The sequence below is a fragment of the Podarcis raffonei genome, chromosome 12, assembly GCF_027172205.1.
Source record: "Podarcis raffonei isolate rPodRaf1 chromosome 12, rPodRaf1.pri, whole genome shotgun sequence".
NCBI classification, from domain to species: domain Eukaryota; kingdom Metazoa; phylum Chordata; class Lepidosauria; order Squamata; family Lacertidae; genus Podarcis; species Podarcis raffonei.
Genome location: NC_070613.1, coordinates 22,742,438 through 22,759,413, shown reverse-complemented (window position 1 = coordinate 22,759,413; position 16,976 = coordinate 22,742,438). Strand labels below are relative to the sequence as shown.

The 16,976-nt window shown below is 37.9% G+C and overlaps 1 protein-coding gene across 3 annotated transcripts in view; it reads right to left on the bottom strand.

Moving 5' to 3' along the window:
- The window catches only part of DNAJC1 (DnaJ heat shock protein family (Hsp40) member C1), a 119,022-nt gene that overhangs the window by 42,303 nt on the left and 59,743 nt on the right, over positions 1 to 16,976 (bottom strand). For all 3 annotated transcript variants that reach the window (XM_053410430.1, XM_053410428.1, XM_053410427.1), the window contains 5 exons: positions 11,885 to 11,986; positions 11,063 to 11,109; positions 5,092 to 5,257; positions 4,146 to 4,240; positions 3,050 to 3,143 (listed from right to left, as the gene is read on the bottom strand). In XM_053410430.1, coding sequence (XP_053266405.1) covers positions 3,050 to 3,143; positions 4,146 to 4,240; positions 5,092 to 5,184 — 282 coding nt within the window. In that variant the 5' untranslated portion in view covers positions 5,185 to 5,257; positions 11,063 to 11,109; positions 11,885 to 11,986. The remainder of the gene's footprint in view (positions 1 to 3,049; positions 3,144 to 4,145; positions 4,241 to 5,091; positions 5,258 to 11,062; positions 11,110 to 11,884; positions 11,987 to 16,976) is intronic.

Here is a 16,976-nt window from a genome sequence, read left to right as displayed (position 1 = left end):
CCCGGGTGGGTAGATCTTGTGTCTTCCAATACTTTGCGATGAGTATTCTTGCTGCTGCTGTTGTTGCATACATAAAGAAAGTTCTATCCTTCTTTAACACCAATTGGCCGACCATGCCCAGGAGAAAGGCCTCTGGTTTCTTCAGAAAGGTATATTTAAATACCTTTTTCATTTCATTATAGATCATCTCCCAGAAAGCCTTAATCCTTGGGCATGTCCACCAAAGGTGAAAGAATGTACCTTCATTTTCTTTACATTTCCAACACTTATTATCGGGCAAATGGTATATTTTTGCAAGCTTGACTGGTGTCATGTACCACCTGTAAATCATTTTCATAATATTCTCTCTTAAGGCATTACATGCCGTAAATTTCATACCTGTGGTCCATAACTTTTCCCAGTCAGCAAACATAATGTTATGTCCAACATCTTGTGCCCATTTTATCATAGCAGATTTCACTATTTCATCCTGAGTATTCCATTCCAACAGCAAGTTATACATTCTTGATAGTATCTTAGTTTTGGGATCTAACAGTTCTGTTTCCAATTTTGATTTTTCTACCTGGAAGCCAACTTTCTTATCTAGATTGTAAGCCTCCCTTATTTGATAATAATGAAGCCAATCTCGCACTTTATCTTTTAGTCTCTCATAGCTCTGCAATTTCAATTTATCTCCTTCTTGTTCCAAAATCTCCCAATATTTCGGCCATTTGGCCTCCATATTGAGCTTTTTCTGAGCCTTCGCTTCCATCGGTGACAACCACCTTGGGGTTTTACTTTCAAGTAGATCTTTATATCTTATCCAGACATTAAACAACGCTTTCCTAACAATATGATTTTAAAATGCTTTATGTGCTTTGACCTTATCATACCACAAATATGCATGCCACCCAAATACGTTATTAAAACCTTCTAGATCCAAAATGTCTGTGTTCTCAAGAAGCAGCCATTCTTTCAGCCAGCAAAATGCGGCTGATTCATAGTAAAGCTTAAGGTCTGGCAGGGCAAATCCACCCCTTTCCTTTGCATCAGTTAGTATTTTAAATTTTATTCTGGGCTTCTTGCCCTGCCAGACAAATCTTGAAATATCTCTCTGCCACTTCTTGAAACAGTCCATTTTATCCAAAATTTGTAATGATTGAAACAAAAACAACATTCTTGGCAGTACATTCATTTTTATAGCGGCAATACTGACCCATTACAATTCTCAGCGCATCTCAAACAGCAATCTCAAGATGATCGCACCAGCTAAAAGAGTGCTACGTAGCCGGAAATATCCCAAATTAGTCCCTGGTATCCAACACCAGGGCAACCAATCAAGACCAGTCTACCAGTACAAGATAGAGTAGGCAAAATGCATTGTGACCATCTCTACCTCATATCTCTCTGGCCAAAGTTGATCGTGGACACAAGTTAGGCTAGTATAGGTCTACTTATCTCATCCAACTAGGTTGGAGGCAAAATTATCTACTCACCGGTCTTGCATTTACCAGCACTAAGGGCAAGGAGGAATTTAAGAGATCCAGAATTCCAAACTCCTCATGTTGGACCCAGAGAGCCAGTACAAAAATGGTTTTCACACGCACCTCAACCTGCACCATGCAGGCCCTGAAGCTTGCCATACTCCTCTAACCAAACTTCCTTATCCACTAAGCAGTCTCTGCAACACATCCCCAGTATGATCTATACTGGAAGGCAACACTAGAAGGCCAACATTGTGGTGGTGCTTATCAACACTTTTTCTCAATTGCAGACAAGTCAAAATAGAATCCCCAGCTAGAAGATATGCATCATGGACCAGTCAAAGAGCCTGTTCTCACTTGCTCACAAAATCAGAAGCAGGAGACAAGAGGGGCTTTCCAACTAGACATAGCTGTTTCAAGCCCTACCAGGAACCAGCAGTTTCTTCATGAGCTTGTCTATCTAGCAAAGGGATGAATGGACTTGATCCACCAAGTCCTCCATCTCTCTGGAGGCTTTGCAGTCACACACAAGCTCTAAACTATCCATTGCATACATGGGAGATTTAGTGGCTAAAAACTTTCTCCTCTACTGCTTTGCTTTGTCCTCTTAGCTTTTAATTTAAATCTGCCAGCACTAGCACAGCCTGTAAGAGCTCTGTTATCCATGTAGATACCGGCACAGTATCAAGGTCTGGGTTAATAGGTTGCTAATGATGGGCAGATTTGACGCTTAACCTGTCTTGCTCTGCATGGTCTATACCAAATACAGAGAAGTGTGTGTAAAATTAAAATGCCTTAATAAGCTATTAAAGGAGATCTTGTACAATGATACCTTAGGCAACAGAAGTGTTGCTTTCTCACCTCAACCAAATTTAATAAATTTCTTAATAAATTGACCACAAATGCAACAATCTTGTAATACTGTACAGTACTGTTTTATAACACTGGCCAAGAACCAATTATAAGTCTTAGGAACACACACAGACACACTTCAGCAGACTATGCTAAATAGGGTTCTGAACATCTCCCTAACTCAGGGATAATGTACAGTTTGAGGCATTAAGACATTCAAATAATTTATTAAATTTGTACTCTGGTAAAGAGGAAGAAGAAAATCCAAGGTAATGACAATAAATGCGCTCTTTTTAAATAATACTTTGCTTTCCCACTTTTGAAACCTGAATTATTACTGCTCACATTTATGTATTTTTATTACTCATATACCAATGCTATAAAATATGAGCAATTACTCATATTTTAATGCTTTAGGGTCCAATATACATGGCAAGTCTTTCAACACACTGCTGCTGATTCAGAAGTCTCATTTTAGGAGTGACGCTTGCCCCTCCTTTTCCATTTATTTAGCCAAGCTCTCAATGATTCAGTGTTTATCATTCCTATATGGGAACCATTGGGGCTCCACTGTTTTTACAACTATGAAACATTCTCTGGGCTCAAAATAGTTACTTGGCCAAAGGCAGAAGACTCCTAAAAATAAAACCAAATGCTGTTCTGTGGGAGAATTAAACGAAAAGTGGAACCGTTTCCAAAACTACAAAAGGAAACACACAACTCTGCATTTTTACCTGAAATAGCTGAGGCAGTGCTTTTACTGTCAAACAGAACCATATTCCCAGCTTGCATGGAAGAAGATCCTGCCACTGTGGCTTCTCTAGCAACCTATAGAAATAATAATAATAATTCAGTAATTTATGTGTATATGTCTTGTTGCACACACTGTGATGAAAGCCTCCAACTAGGAACATGAGGGCTAAAGAAAGTAGCATCGCACTATGGGAACCATGTAAATATTTCCATGTAGAACGTAATCAATAAAACAAATATATTCATTCCTAAACATTGGGCTTGCCTGCACCTCACAGAATAAACCCCAGACTTTTTGACGGCTTCAGTACGGGGGGCAGGGGGAGAGAAACTACCACCAAACCAGTCACAAGCGCTGACAACCATATATGAAGTCTGTAGCATAAACAAACCAATACATAAAAATTAATGTCATTTGCAGTTCACTGAAGCATTACTCACTGATGTCATCAGAACTGAAGACAGGCAAAATGGTCTGTGCTCTCCATCCTGCATTGATCCAGTTCATGCCCCTGCTGTGTGAACTATTTAAACCCTTTATTTCTTTCTATGAATCAATAGAAGGAATGGTGGTATCTTTCGGAGTATTCTGAATGTCACTATTTCCCCCCATTCTTGGCTTTAAAGGGGGGGCACTGTATCACAGGATTGAGAACATTTTCCTAATGTCTTTTTTGCTTCTAAGGCCAAACAGTGCCAGCTTATAATCTAAGCTACCCTTAACAGCAGATATGTCTGGAAAATTAAGATCCCGTTGAATATCCTGCATGCAATAAACTCCTTGCAGTTAATTCCTCCCCTTAAAGTGAAAAACTACCAAATTTAAATTAGCAGAAGTTCCCACACTTTCTGCTGGTTCCCCCCCCCCCCGCCCCCAATAATGCATTAATTTCATACAATCAACCCACAGCAATGTCTCAAAAATTATTAGAACTAATGGCAATTGCTTAAGTTATTTTTGTGTGTGTTTTTTTAAACAAACACTGCAAAGCTTCTTTTCCAAGTGTCAAAACATTCAGAAGTTGCTACTTTTATGTGCCTGCCTGGCAAGAACTATTTCAGCGCTTCTTTCCCCACCTTTCATTCTTGTCTACACCAAGTTTCGGTTCTTCCATATTCTTCCCTCCTGCCTTCTTCCTCTTCTCTTTTTTTTTCCTGCTAAGCAGCTCATCCTAATACAGAGAGGAGGGGGGAACTGTTAGAGGTTATCAGAAACATGTGCTCTGCAATTGTTAGGAAGATTCTCCAATTAAGAGCAGAACAGAACAGCATTTATGCAAATGCAAGGGGGGGAGCTACATGATTAAGTAAAATCATCTAACAATAACTGTTGCCATGGCATCTCCACTCCTTAAGCACACATGAAGTCCAGCTCTGCCAGTCACGCAAATATCTACAGCAATCAAAGTTTCTCTTATTTTTTAAAAAAATTAACTTCTTTCCTCATATGACAACTTTAATACGGTAGCTCTGAAAACACAAAATCAAACAAACAGATGCTAAAGTTCAAATTTTGCATGTAAATAATCATTGCTCTTTTGCTTTCTGGCAGACAAGAAGGAAGCAACATTTAAAACATTTCTTTTGCTTCTGTCATTTTACCATTCTAACCCTGGAACATTTATCACATTTGAAAGACACTTCAATTTGGGCGTTGGGAAGGGACCCTCCATTAAGACATTAAAAGCCCAGGCTAGGATGAATTTCAAACATCAAGAATGGAAGCTGGGGAGGGGGAGAAGAACCCCCAAAACCTGCATTTGTGCAATTTGCCAGGAGGTTTAGGTAAAAAGATCCCTGAAAGTCACCAATACAGAAAGCAAAATGATTTGCATTTTATTGTTAAATGTTGCAGATCATTTAAAAGGCTTTTTTTTTTTTTGCCGAGGGGTTCATACTCAGTTATTGGATTCAAGTGAGGAATGTTTGTCCATCTGTAATTACTAGGAAACTAATTTAGAGGGTGTGGGTGTGATGAACACTTTTGCAGCGATTTTAAATAAAACTTATTTCCGATGCTTACCAGTTGTTTTTCCAGGTAGATTGACCAAACCACAGCATAATGGCCCACTGTGAGGATAATGAACAACAGCAATGCCAACTCTGCATTGCTCATTTTCCTCACTCGTCTGTAGTAAAATACAGGCTGTCGCCAATCTGGTAGCCCATTGATCAGAATATCATCATACCTACAGTGGCAAAAACAAACAAGCTTTCATGAGGCATTTAAAATGAACCTATTTGCTTTTTTAAGAGAGAGAGAGAAAGAGAGAGAAAAGTATGGAAATTCTGTTTTACTCATCCACTTTTCAAAAATATTAAATTCCCGCATCAGCAGCTGCAGCAACAACAACAAGATTTTAATCTGGGCTCCTGGTAAACAGAATCTTCTTCAGTGACTGCATAAAAAGGGTAGCTCTACTGTTCTAACAGCACCCCCAATTGATTCACTTGAGAAATGTTTTTACTCTACAATGAACCATATGTTCAACCTACCTGTCAATCATTGGTCATGTTCCCAGAATAAAAGAATTACAAAGGGATGGTTTTAAGTGGGAAGCAACAACCACCAAATCCATTTGCTAGCTTTGACTCCTTAATTTAGAAAAATATGGGGAAAAACAACCTCGTTCCTGTTGAACAGAGATGTAACGTTATTAAACTTTTTTCCTTTGACATGAAAACTAATTTAGAAATGACTTGCAATGGCATTTTCTTTAAAAGAATGAAATTTGAAACATTATAGGCTGCTAAATTTGCATTTTATTCTAGCAACTTTTCTGCCTTGTTTTCTCTGTGTGTGCGTGTTTCATATAAAAAGCCATTTGTTAGAAATAAATTCTTTCTACATTTATTATTCTTGAAATCAGTTCTACTACTGATCATTTACGCACACACAACTCTTAACTGCATAAACCACTGAAGTAGATAACTTTTAGTATAGAAACCTGACAAGCCTATTATTAGGAAGATTTAGAATTGAGGCATTTAAAATACTGTATGTTAAAATTAATCCTAAATGGAGCACGACTCATTGAATATTCTAATCACGCTATTTCCAGAATTAAATCGGCACTGAAAAGCCTAATTTGGTGCAACACATTGACCAAAATATTTTAATTAAAAATATTCTGAGTTAGTCGCAGGCCTAATTACAGGAATAGAAATAGGGCCTATATTGTCATGCAGGTCAGTAGGACTCAGTAGTAGGTTTTTCTCAAGTAAATTGACCGATCGGAATAATAGCGCAGCTGCTAAACTGCCAGCCTTGACGTGTAAATCAATTTAAATGCAACAACTGCAGTAGCTACTTTGATAGTTATTAAATTGATACCTTGGAGATAGATTAATGAATAATTTCTTTTTTAAAAAAATTGTCTTCTTTTTTTTTTAAAAAAAGCCCTACATCTTTGTATAAAGTAGATTTCATTGAAAAAAATTAAGATGCCCTCTGATTCATTTGTTCTAAACAAATGGTTAATTATTTGTTGGTCAGAGCAAAACAGTCTGCTAATTTGCATTGCTGAATATTAGCAGGATAAATATTACATAACTTTGCCACCTCTGTCGGTTGTTATGTGCAATATAAAAACAGAAACAATACATATTTATTAGGGTCTAGTTTAAGCCATCACTATAAAAGATTAAGAGTGTTAAGCCATGTCTATAATGATAGGAGTATGTCTGTTTTTCCTCTCCAAAAAGGGAAAAGGGGGGGGGGGTCTCAAATGTCCTAGAAAAATTGTTTTAGTGTGAGCAACAAAAAGAATTAGAAAACTAGCTATTTCAATACCATGGGGTTTTTCAGAATGTCTCAGTAATTTGAAATGTGAACATAAGTAAGAAGTAAAAATGGTGAACAAATAATAAAATTTTAAAATACTTAATATATATTGTGCTTGCATGAAACAGAGTGTGCTTGCATGAAATAGATTTTTTTCCCCTTTAAAACTATTGAAACTAAAACCGAAAACATCTCCCCATCACTGCTACCAAACAGTGAGTGAATGGGGGGGGGAGAGACATTAAAGGTTATGTACTAATAAGGGGGTGAAATGCTAAATATTTATCTTCTGGAACTATCATAGACCTTGATAATCCACACTTAAATTCACAATATATTAAAAATCTGTTCTATATGCGTCCAGATCTGACACATGAAAATTTCATGCACTAAACACACTCTGTATTTACCAGGCTACGTCTGCTATTCTGAACAAAAGTCTCCAAGGATTTAGTTCCAGAATCAATGCTCTATTGATTTTACTATCAATGAACATTATGGCTCACACGACTGGCCATTTTAAGGGAAGATAGCTTCTATTATAACCCACTTTTTAGAATATATACTGTCAAAAAATAAATCACTCCTTTCTATGGTAATTAAGCACTGTATTTAAAAATTAAGACATCTGTTTAATTTTTAGGACCGCATATAAACAATGATCCTTAAGTTACTCAGAATCCTCTGATAATTTTAAATCTTGTTTTTCACATTTAGCAAATTAGTTAATTAGGAAGCATACAGATGATTCATTAAAGTACTTATTTGCAGAAATCAATTTATCACCTACGATGGACTTTCAGAGGCATGCATAAGAATTAAGCAAATAAGGAAATCACAAAGCAGACTGCCTTTATGTCCTCTTTGCATCTTATTCATGCTCTGATTTTGCACACTTCCAAAATATGGGCAATATAGATCTAGGTCTATAATGCACACACATCAATCAGATAACTATTATTGTGAAATGTATATTAAGTAAAACCTGAGATCACTATGTTTGTTATTATTGTTAAAGCTAGCCAAAAATAAGTTCTCATATTCAAAACAGAAATTTGGTATTAAAACCACAGACCAAAACTAGTTGATTATTCTACAGCACAACTGTAGCTTCAAGTAAACTGTAAAGATGAAATTATAAGAGGACAAAGAAATATATTTCGCTCACCCATATTCAGCTTTATGCAGCATGCTGCAATGGCACTATAGTCTAGCTAGCTTAACACAATGCTTCAGAATTCCCAACTTTTATAGGCTTGTTTCAAACATATATCTTTAGAGTCTTAAATTATTTAAAATCTCAAAATTCTGAATCTACGCACATTTAAATTGAACTTTCTGCAAAATCAATGGAACTCACTCCCATCTAATACTTGCGGAGAAATTAGGTTTTAAAATCTAAGCTCAAAGGGGGAGAAAACACTCCCTTTCATCCTGCTGTTGTTGCCAAAAAATAATAATAATGTAAATGTACTTGCTTCATATACTTTCCATATGGTACATGTAGAAACCTCTTCATTATGAAAAAGGTGCTATAGGATTCAACCTTGGTGTTAGATCACTTATTTTGATGCCCAACTACTGGTTCCAGTAATCTATCCACAAGCATTTAAAAACGCTTTTCTAAATTAGAAAAGCTGTATGATTTTAAAACTGATAAGTTGTTGATCTGTCTTTAGGGTTGCTTTTTTAAAAACAAAAACACCACCAGCCTGTTCAGATTATATTTTCTATCATCTAATGGAAGAAAAGAATCTGTTGGAAATGAAACCATTTCCAACTACATATTAAAGACAAGCAACAACATATTTATTCTGTAATATTACAGTAAATACAGCTGGATTAAAAGTAGCTCCCAATATCAAACTACATATATTGTTTCATCTCCTGCTCATTTGCCTACTCAGCATAGCAAAGTGCAGGATATTAAATCTTAAGAAGAACCCAATGGGTCCTGCTACAAACAGCATCCTCAAACTGCTGTTTAGCCTCCCCCAAGTTCAAAAAGCAGGTTGAAGGTTTGACACAAGAGGAGCTGAAAAGAAAACTCAAACAAAAATTCGGCCCTCACTCCAGCCTCTTTATACTTCTTTCACATCACATACTCAAATCACTTCTGAGTTGGGGGGAGGCTGGACAGCTGTTTGGAGGTACTGTGTGGGCAGCTTCAGAACAACAAACCCTTCCCAAAAGAAAATTCTGGTGCATGCACAAAACATGCTGATTTTAATCACTGCCTTGACGTTCAGTATGAGACTTTTAAAAAAGAAGAGCAAATTTGAAACGTTTTTTTACTGCTGCGTAGATGGAGTTAGGTTGAGCTGCTACATTCTGAGAAAATTGCTTTGACAACCTGCTAAGGAAGACTGAGAAACTTGAGTGCTTGGAGGAGATGATGGTCCATTGAGCATCTGCCCACAGTTAAACAAAGTCAGGGACCACCAAACCTGGAGCACATGAATCTGAAGGAAGAACCAAGGGAAACTAATTTATTATTTGGTAATTAGTTGGTAAGCACACGGTTTAAGGAAGCGGGGGGGAAGCCCACCTAAAATAACTGTTAATCAAGAGGCAACAAGAATTTTAATGCAAGAGAAATAGCCTTTATATTTGTTATTAGTGCAGTTTTTGCAAATGAATCCATAATCCAAGTGGCCAAGAATTCCCAAAGGCAGAGCCCTGGAAAGAGATGTCTCAAAGCAGAGTTTGTTGGGCTTAAAAAATTTTTTTTAAGGGAATACTTGCTGTCAGGGAACATTCTTGCCCCTATGGTAGAGATCATCATGAGCCATTTTTAGGCATTTAGCTGAATAACCATTAAAAAATCATTGTTTACAGCAACTCATTTTACACAAGGCGATGAAGGCTTGCGCCAATTCAATTAAACACGTTTCTGAGATAATTTCATTACATGATTTCCAATATACACATTATGTGAAATCCCTAAATAATTTAATTTCATGGCAGTGGTCAATGTGGTTGTTAGAAGTACATAGATGTACTGGGGGGGGGGGAGAGTGTAAAAATAAACCCATACAAAAACACAGGTTATTTAGTATTAAAGCCATTAACAGTGAACATGCAAAATAAACACTATCAAAAAAATTAAGTGTGTGTGAGTGTGAGTGTAGGGGGGTGCATTTAAACTAGTTCATACCTTTTGCAACCATTTGACACCAGACATTGACCCCCTATTGTTAAACTTCCTAAACTTCCTTGATCTATGACTCCAAGCTGAAAGACTGCAGTGGGAGGCAGGGTAAAAACCATACACAGAATCTCCAAAACTCCTCTGAACACTGTTCCATGGCTCTTTCAACACAGAGGATTATCTGAAAGTAGATAATCTCTACTATGAGACCTGGACTCATGCCAAGGTTTCCACAAAGCCAAGAACCTCCTGGAGAACTTTCAGCATCACTACTCAGAGAACTGAAAACCTAGAGATATTTTAAACAGAACTCATTTGCTGGCAGCAAGCCCTTCTTTTCTTTGGCCAAAATATCTGGGTCACTAACAGTAAAGTGAGCATCCTAATAAACCACAAGTCCAAAGTAAAATACAACAGTCCTCTGGAAAGCAACCCAAGCACAAGCAAATTGCCTGGTAAAATTATTTTCTCACAGGTACATGAATACTTATGTTTTGTACTTAAGAAAAAAAGCGTCTGAATAATACGCAATAACTAAAAGCCTTTTCAAATATTCCTATTTTTGTCGTATCATTTAAGTTTTTTAAAGGTGTGTGTGATATATATATATAGAGAGAGAGAGAGAGTGTGTGTGTGTGTGTGTGTGTTAAAGTCAGCACATGCTACAGTAGCCATGGAGAAAATAACCCAAGTCCACAACTTTTGGTGAGATCCTGAAAAATGGAAGATGGCTTTTCAGACTGAAAAGATTTGAGCAAAGCAGCAAAACCCACAATCAGTTTGCACTGGCTACAGTGAAAATCCACAGGTCTTACTCTATAGCTGGAGAATCTGAGGATCAGCTTAACAATTAAAGGAAATGAACTGCTGCACTAAGCATGTGTTAGCAGTCTAAAAGCTCATATTTATATTACAAATTATAAAGTTATCACCTGGTTCTTTTATCAACATAGGCTAGAACCTAGCACATATGAGAGAGCCTATAAAATTCTGGCTAGCCTGGCTCAGTTTAGCTGGGGGAAAAACCTCTGCTTTGAAATATATACAAAATAAACTCACCTATGCCTTCTCTCTTCATCCTTTAAAACCTCATATATGGCCACCAACTAGAATGAAAGCATACTTTTATTTTTCTAAAAACAGCAACACACCAGCAATCGTGCACAGAACAGCCAGAATATTTTGCCACAATATTGCACGTATACTGGGCTTTTTTGTACTCTTAAAAGTAAGAATGAAGAACAGTTCCTAGAATCAAAGAATCAGTTCAGGTTATTCTGTGTAAACTAAATATTTCCCCGTTTTCAGTAATTTTCTGTTCAAGATAGTAGCAATTTAATTATTCTGTGATACAAACAAATCAGCACCAGCACCATCCAACTTTCAAAGCATGCTCTACTGTTTCACTAGTATTCATTATAATTCATATAAATTTCCAAATAAATTCCAAGTGAACAACAGTTGAAAAACCATATATTAGGCCTTTGAAAAATACACCCACAGAGTAAAGCTTAATTTTATACACATTAAACATTAACATGTTTTTCCACTGCAATGCAAAACATGCAGGTTGTGGCACTATATTAAAACAACAACAACAGAGTCAAGGAGTCCACAAAGTCTTGTTCCCAACCCTAAGCATTCCCATTATCTAAGTATGTTTAACTTCTGACAGCACATGGTGGGGTTGTGGTTTTTTTACACATTTTAAATTTCTGTAGGAGTTGAAAGCATTAGACCATAGTAAAGTGGCAACAAAAGCTTCCAAACTTCCCCAGGTTAATCATTTCAAAAAAATAATACCCCACAACCACCATTATATTTATTCAAGGTTTTAATGATCACATGATACATTTTAATGCTTGTATGTGCATCACTTACTTGTCTAAACTGGGTTTCCGCATTTTCATCTTTATTCTTATCTGGATGCAATATTAGCGAAAGCTTGCGATACGCTTTCCTAATGTCTGCCGATGAAGCATCCTGAAAAACACAAAGCAAACTTTGTCAGAAATGAATTCCCAGAACCTTGTTAAGATCTGAGAAGACAGCCAACCAAGTGCGGGGACCTGAGGCAATGTAATTTGAGCAATCATTCTTCAGCCGGGATATGCAGCGAGCCAGGCCCACATGACTGAACAATCAGTCAATCTAATTTTGCTCTCCTCTTAACTTCTTTCACTGCCATGTGCTCATTACAAGAAGATAGTATTTGCCAGAAACTTTCAAACACTTGCTTCCTTAAAATTAGTCAATAAATCTTCAGCGGTAATTAACAGATCAAAAGGACAAATTAAAATTAATACATCTGCGTATCTTCTAAAATATTCCCTTTTTCTTCAGCTATTACGCTCATTTTTACAAGTTGCAAGGCCTCAGCTAATGTGGTGCCCTTAATATTAAAATTACATCTCTATTAATTTCTTGCAGAATTCAAGCAACCTTTGTTTCTGCTTGTCTGCGTAAGAGGGCTTTCACTCACAGCAGCGTCGGCTTGCATTTCACGAGAAGGAAACTGCAGAAGTGCAACCAAACAATGGCACTGCCCTGATCACAGTTCACTTTCATTATTATTATTATTATTAAAAAAATGAAGCTCGAGTGTTTTGTATTAATTGCACAGATGCGTAAGTAAATTCAGTTTCTAAGATCACCCGGCAAAAAAAAGATGTTACAGTTAATCCCTACCTCTTCTCTAGAGGAACAAAGCTGTGTCTAAATTACAAAGTATCATTACATATACCCTGAAAACAACTAGTTTAATGACCAACATGTCAAAGGCAATGTATGCTGAGCGTTTACATAACCACCACGATAGTCTAGCCTCAAACAAACGTATCCTAACGACCCCTAAGAAACTGATTGGTATAAAGTGAAAGTCTTGTCAAGTGAACTAAGCATGAGGATTTGGTTTCAGAGAGATATTTCATCTCGGATTAAAGTAATAAAGCAGGGTATATGCCGGTATCGCATCCTCTCCCATAGATCATTCTCTAGAACTACATCTGCACAAACTATTGTAGTAGGTCAAATCTGGAAGAGGTTCTAAGACTATAAGAAGTCAAAAATAAGACAATTAAAGCAGCACTGTAATTAGCCTGTCAAACCTTCAGCACAAAGCACTGTTTTCATTACAGATTTACAGCACAAGCCTAATTCAGCACAAAACATTTCAGGCCAGGAGGGGATAATCGGGTGGAGTGTGCTGCATGTGTGAGGAATCGTCTCTGTGTTGCTACATGCGTGCTACATGTACTGTGAGAACACAGAGGCTTTGAAACAGAGGCATAGAACTGACCCATGACTGTCTCCATGCAGGCCTCATGCTTTTTCTTACACCAAAGGGCTTTTTGTGTAGAAAAAGCATGATATTTGAAGTGGCCTTTTCACTGCTTTGAGTAATGGGGAGGGGATGCAGGCAGGAAAAGACTATTAACTATACAAGATTCAGGATATCATCATCAAGGCAAAATCTTTGCATTTTCACAGGCAAGATATGAGCACCTGCTGAAATCACCAATCTATTTTGCAGCTGTAAACCACAATACACTTACTGAGGAGTAGCCTTTTTTAAACATAGTGGAATTTCACTCTGATAAAACATGCATCAGATTTCATCAAGAAACTGACCAAAAACAATAACAGAATTTAGGAATATAGGTTATATTTAGGATAATTAATTTCAACATCCTTTCTGATTATTCTAATACACCCTGTTTGTGCAGAAGAGTGTGGCCTTTTTTCTTATTGTGGTATTGAAATTGTATCACCTAAAGAAAATTAAAGTTAGACGTTGTGCATCTTTTCACTCAAGAGTCTACTCCTCAGATCCAGCAAAGGAGAAAACGATGCAAAATTAGTTCACTCTGGAGACACAATTATGAATGCAAGTATGAAGGGGAAAGTGGCTTTATTTATACACAGAAACCCAACATGCTATATATGTAAATTAAGTAATTTGGGGGCTAGAAATCTGCACCTCCACCTCCAGCTTCAGCAAGATGTCTCACTAACACAATTTCATTATGTTTGGACATGGCTGTGAGGAGTTGAGTTAGCCAATGCAATATTGACCATGACTTTGCAGTCAATTAGACTAGGACAAATTGTGTTCAGCATCTGTCACTTAATTGTGATTAAACCCTAAGGGGTGGGGGAGGATGTAGAAGGAGGGAGAAGGCAGCGAGGGTGAAGATTCATGTTTAGCATGGTGCCTTGTTTAGGCAACAGTTATTTGTCTACACCAGCCTCAAAGTTAGGTCAATGCTGTAATAGCTAATTGGTTTCTACAGTAAGAATATTGTTGTGTTGCTACCTATTATTTGTTAATAAATAATTATCATATTTATTAAATTATATTATTGCACTCTAGGCAAATATAAACTGCTTCCATATAACCCCAGACCTTGGAGAGGTTTCCACTAATCTAGCTTTTTAGAGTATGTACAATGCCAAATTGAAACTTAGAGTCATTCCAATAACCACAAAAGATGGATTTTGGCTCTAGATTTTGATTATTATTGGGGGGTTTTTAAACAACAACACCACCACACTAAATTTCATTTATGGCTTTCAGTAAATAATGGTAAAAACAAAAAAACCTAGAATCTCTCTTCCAGAGGAACTTTCTTTCCAGTATGCATGGCTATGACTGTATGCTAAATGCTCAAAGAAAACTGTTCTTATTCAATCTACAGGCATCCTGGAGCTAATCCAGAACTGATAGCAAGAAATGCCTTTCCCCTAAGAAGCTGCTTCTCCCTGTGGACTGTAGGCACAGAAGTTCAGCAGTCCCCTGGGCATAATGTACAAGGCAAGCTTGATGGTGAATGCTTGATCCAAAGCGTACAGAAGGGCAGCATTCTAATCAACTCTGATATGGTTTGGTGTTACGTCTAAGGACTATTTCTCACTAAGGGTAAATCTGTCTGGGCCCTACCACTTCAGACTGCAGGTGAGGACTCCTGTGATTGAATGCTCCATAAAAAAGCAATATGTCATCTTTGCGGAATAGGCAAGTAGATGTGAATGAGAAGGGCTGAGGGTGAGCTCTCTCTCTCCCCCACCCCCACCCCTGCCCCCAATATCAAGTTTTCTCTCTGGGAGGGGGCAGGGTATGTAGGTTCATTCAATCAAGTGAGCCCCTAACCTGCAGCTTCAAGTGGCATAGCCCAAGCACAGATTTACCACATCAGTGAGAACTAGGCCGATATCTTCAGCATCACCATCACTTCCATAAAGCAGCCTATTGCCAAGGCACAGAGGGGACTGCTACACATTTCAGCCTAAGCTGGCAATGGGAATTTCACAAGTACCTTTGTTATTTACTTTCAGGTTTGTAATCAACATACTTACTGCTGATTCTCCATCCTTCCTCTCCTCCCCACCCTTGTAAACGGCATCTCTTCCAAGTGGCCAAGCATTCATCACCTTGCTGATTAAAGTGCATGCTGCTACACAAAGCCAGACTTTGTTGTAAAATAGGTTTCTGTTAACTGTGAGCATCGATCAAGCCTGCATTTCATGTTATCGATCTGTTTTAATCATAGCAGACTAATTTCATTTACTAGTTTTACATAAAAAATAAATATTTTGGGGGGGTATATCCCATGTTCCATTTGCAATGCTGTCATTTTCCTGCTTTAAAAACAAAACAAAACAAACAACCCAAACACTTTCTCACCACTATGACTAATTTAAAATCACTTCTACACATTGCAGTGGTTAACATCCAAATGTTTTTGGTAATAAATTAGACTTTGGCTTCAACAAAATGTTAAGTGGGATTGGGGGGGATTAATGCAGGGGAGTATGCTCAACTCTTCCTCACCTATACTCTCCGGTAAATGCCTCCCTGAGCCATTTTTAATCTGTCCTCCTTCCTGGCCAAAAACTGGGGTGGGGTGGGGTCAAGGTGGGATGGTTGCCTGCAGATAGAGCAGTCTTGCTATTTACCATCCATCTGCTTCCTGGAAAGCCAATTGCTACTTGCCACAGAGGAGTTCCAAAACTGAACTGCTGTACGGGAATATCTGCCATTCCACTTCTCTGGGTCTCCTTCCACTCAGGTTTCTGAAGGGACATCTTTTCTCACAGCAGCTACACTATTATGTCAACATCATGTGACTAACTGTTGCTCTTCAGAAACGTTATGGACATTCTTACACATCACAGCAGGCTATCCAATGAGTTACTCATCCTCCACCCCAGGATTCCAGGACAGGTTGCAATAATTATAACACAATATAAGAAACCATTTAAAATAATCATATAGCTATATATTTGGTACACACACAGCTACAAGGCTTTCACTGTTAACCTCCAATTACAGTGAACTGAAGATGGGTTTGGCAAAAGCAAAGGACCACAAGAAAGGACACCCCCCCCACACACCTTGAGTCTTGTAGATTTCAGTCTTGTAGATTTCTCTGTGCTTGACCTTCTTGCCAGTAAGGTCATGAGGAACCAGAAAGTTCACAGACTGACTCACCAAGGACCTAGGTTGCAATAATAGTAATAAGATAAAATGCCTGGTAAACAAAAAGTCATCAGATGCAGGTTTTGCATCTAAAAGTAGCTGTATCCACAGCTCCAGGAGATACAAACTTCCTCCATCAACACTACACACCAGACAGAACAACAGTGCCTGCAGTATGACTCGCCAGGAAGCCACTCACCATAGTCAATGTTCTTGATAGCTAAATCCATTCAAGAGCACCACCCACAAGGTAAACCTTCCAGATGAGTCCTCCTTGTTTGTTCACATGGCCCAATCTACCCCTTACCAGAACATTCCCCATTACATTACAGGGGTCTTTTCTCTCTTGAAGCTGCTCCCCTATGCCCAAGTACACCTATTTGGATTTTGCCTAATCCCCTTTCATTCCCTCACTTTAACGACCTCATAATGCTGGATCGCTTTTGGATCCCCTACAAGCCAGGTTTTAGTCATTGTCATGTCTACTCTCTTAGC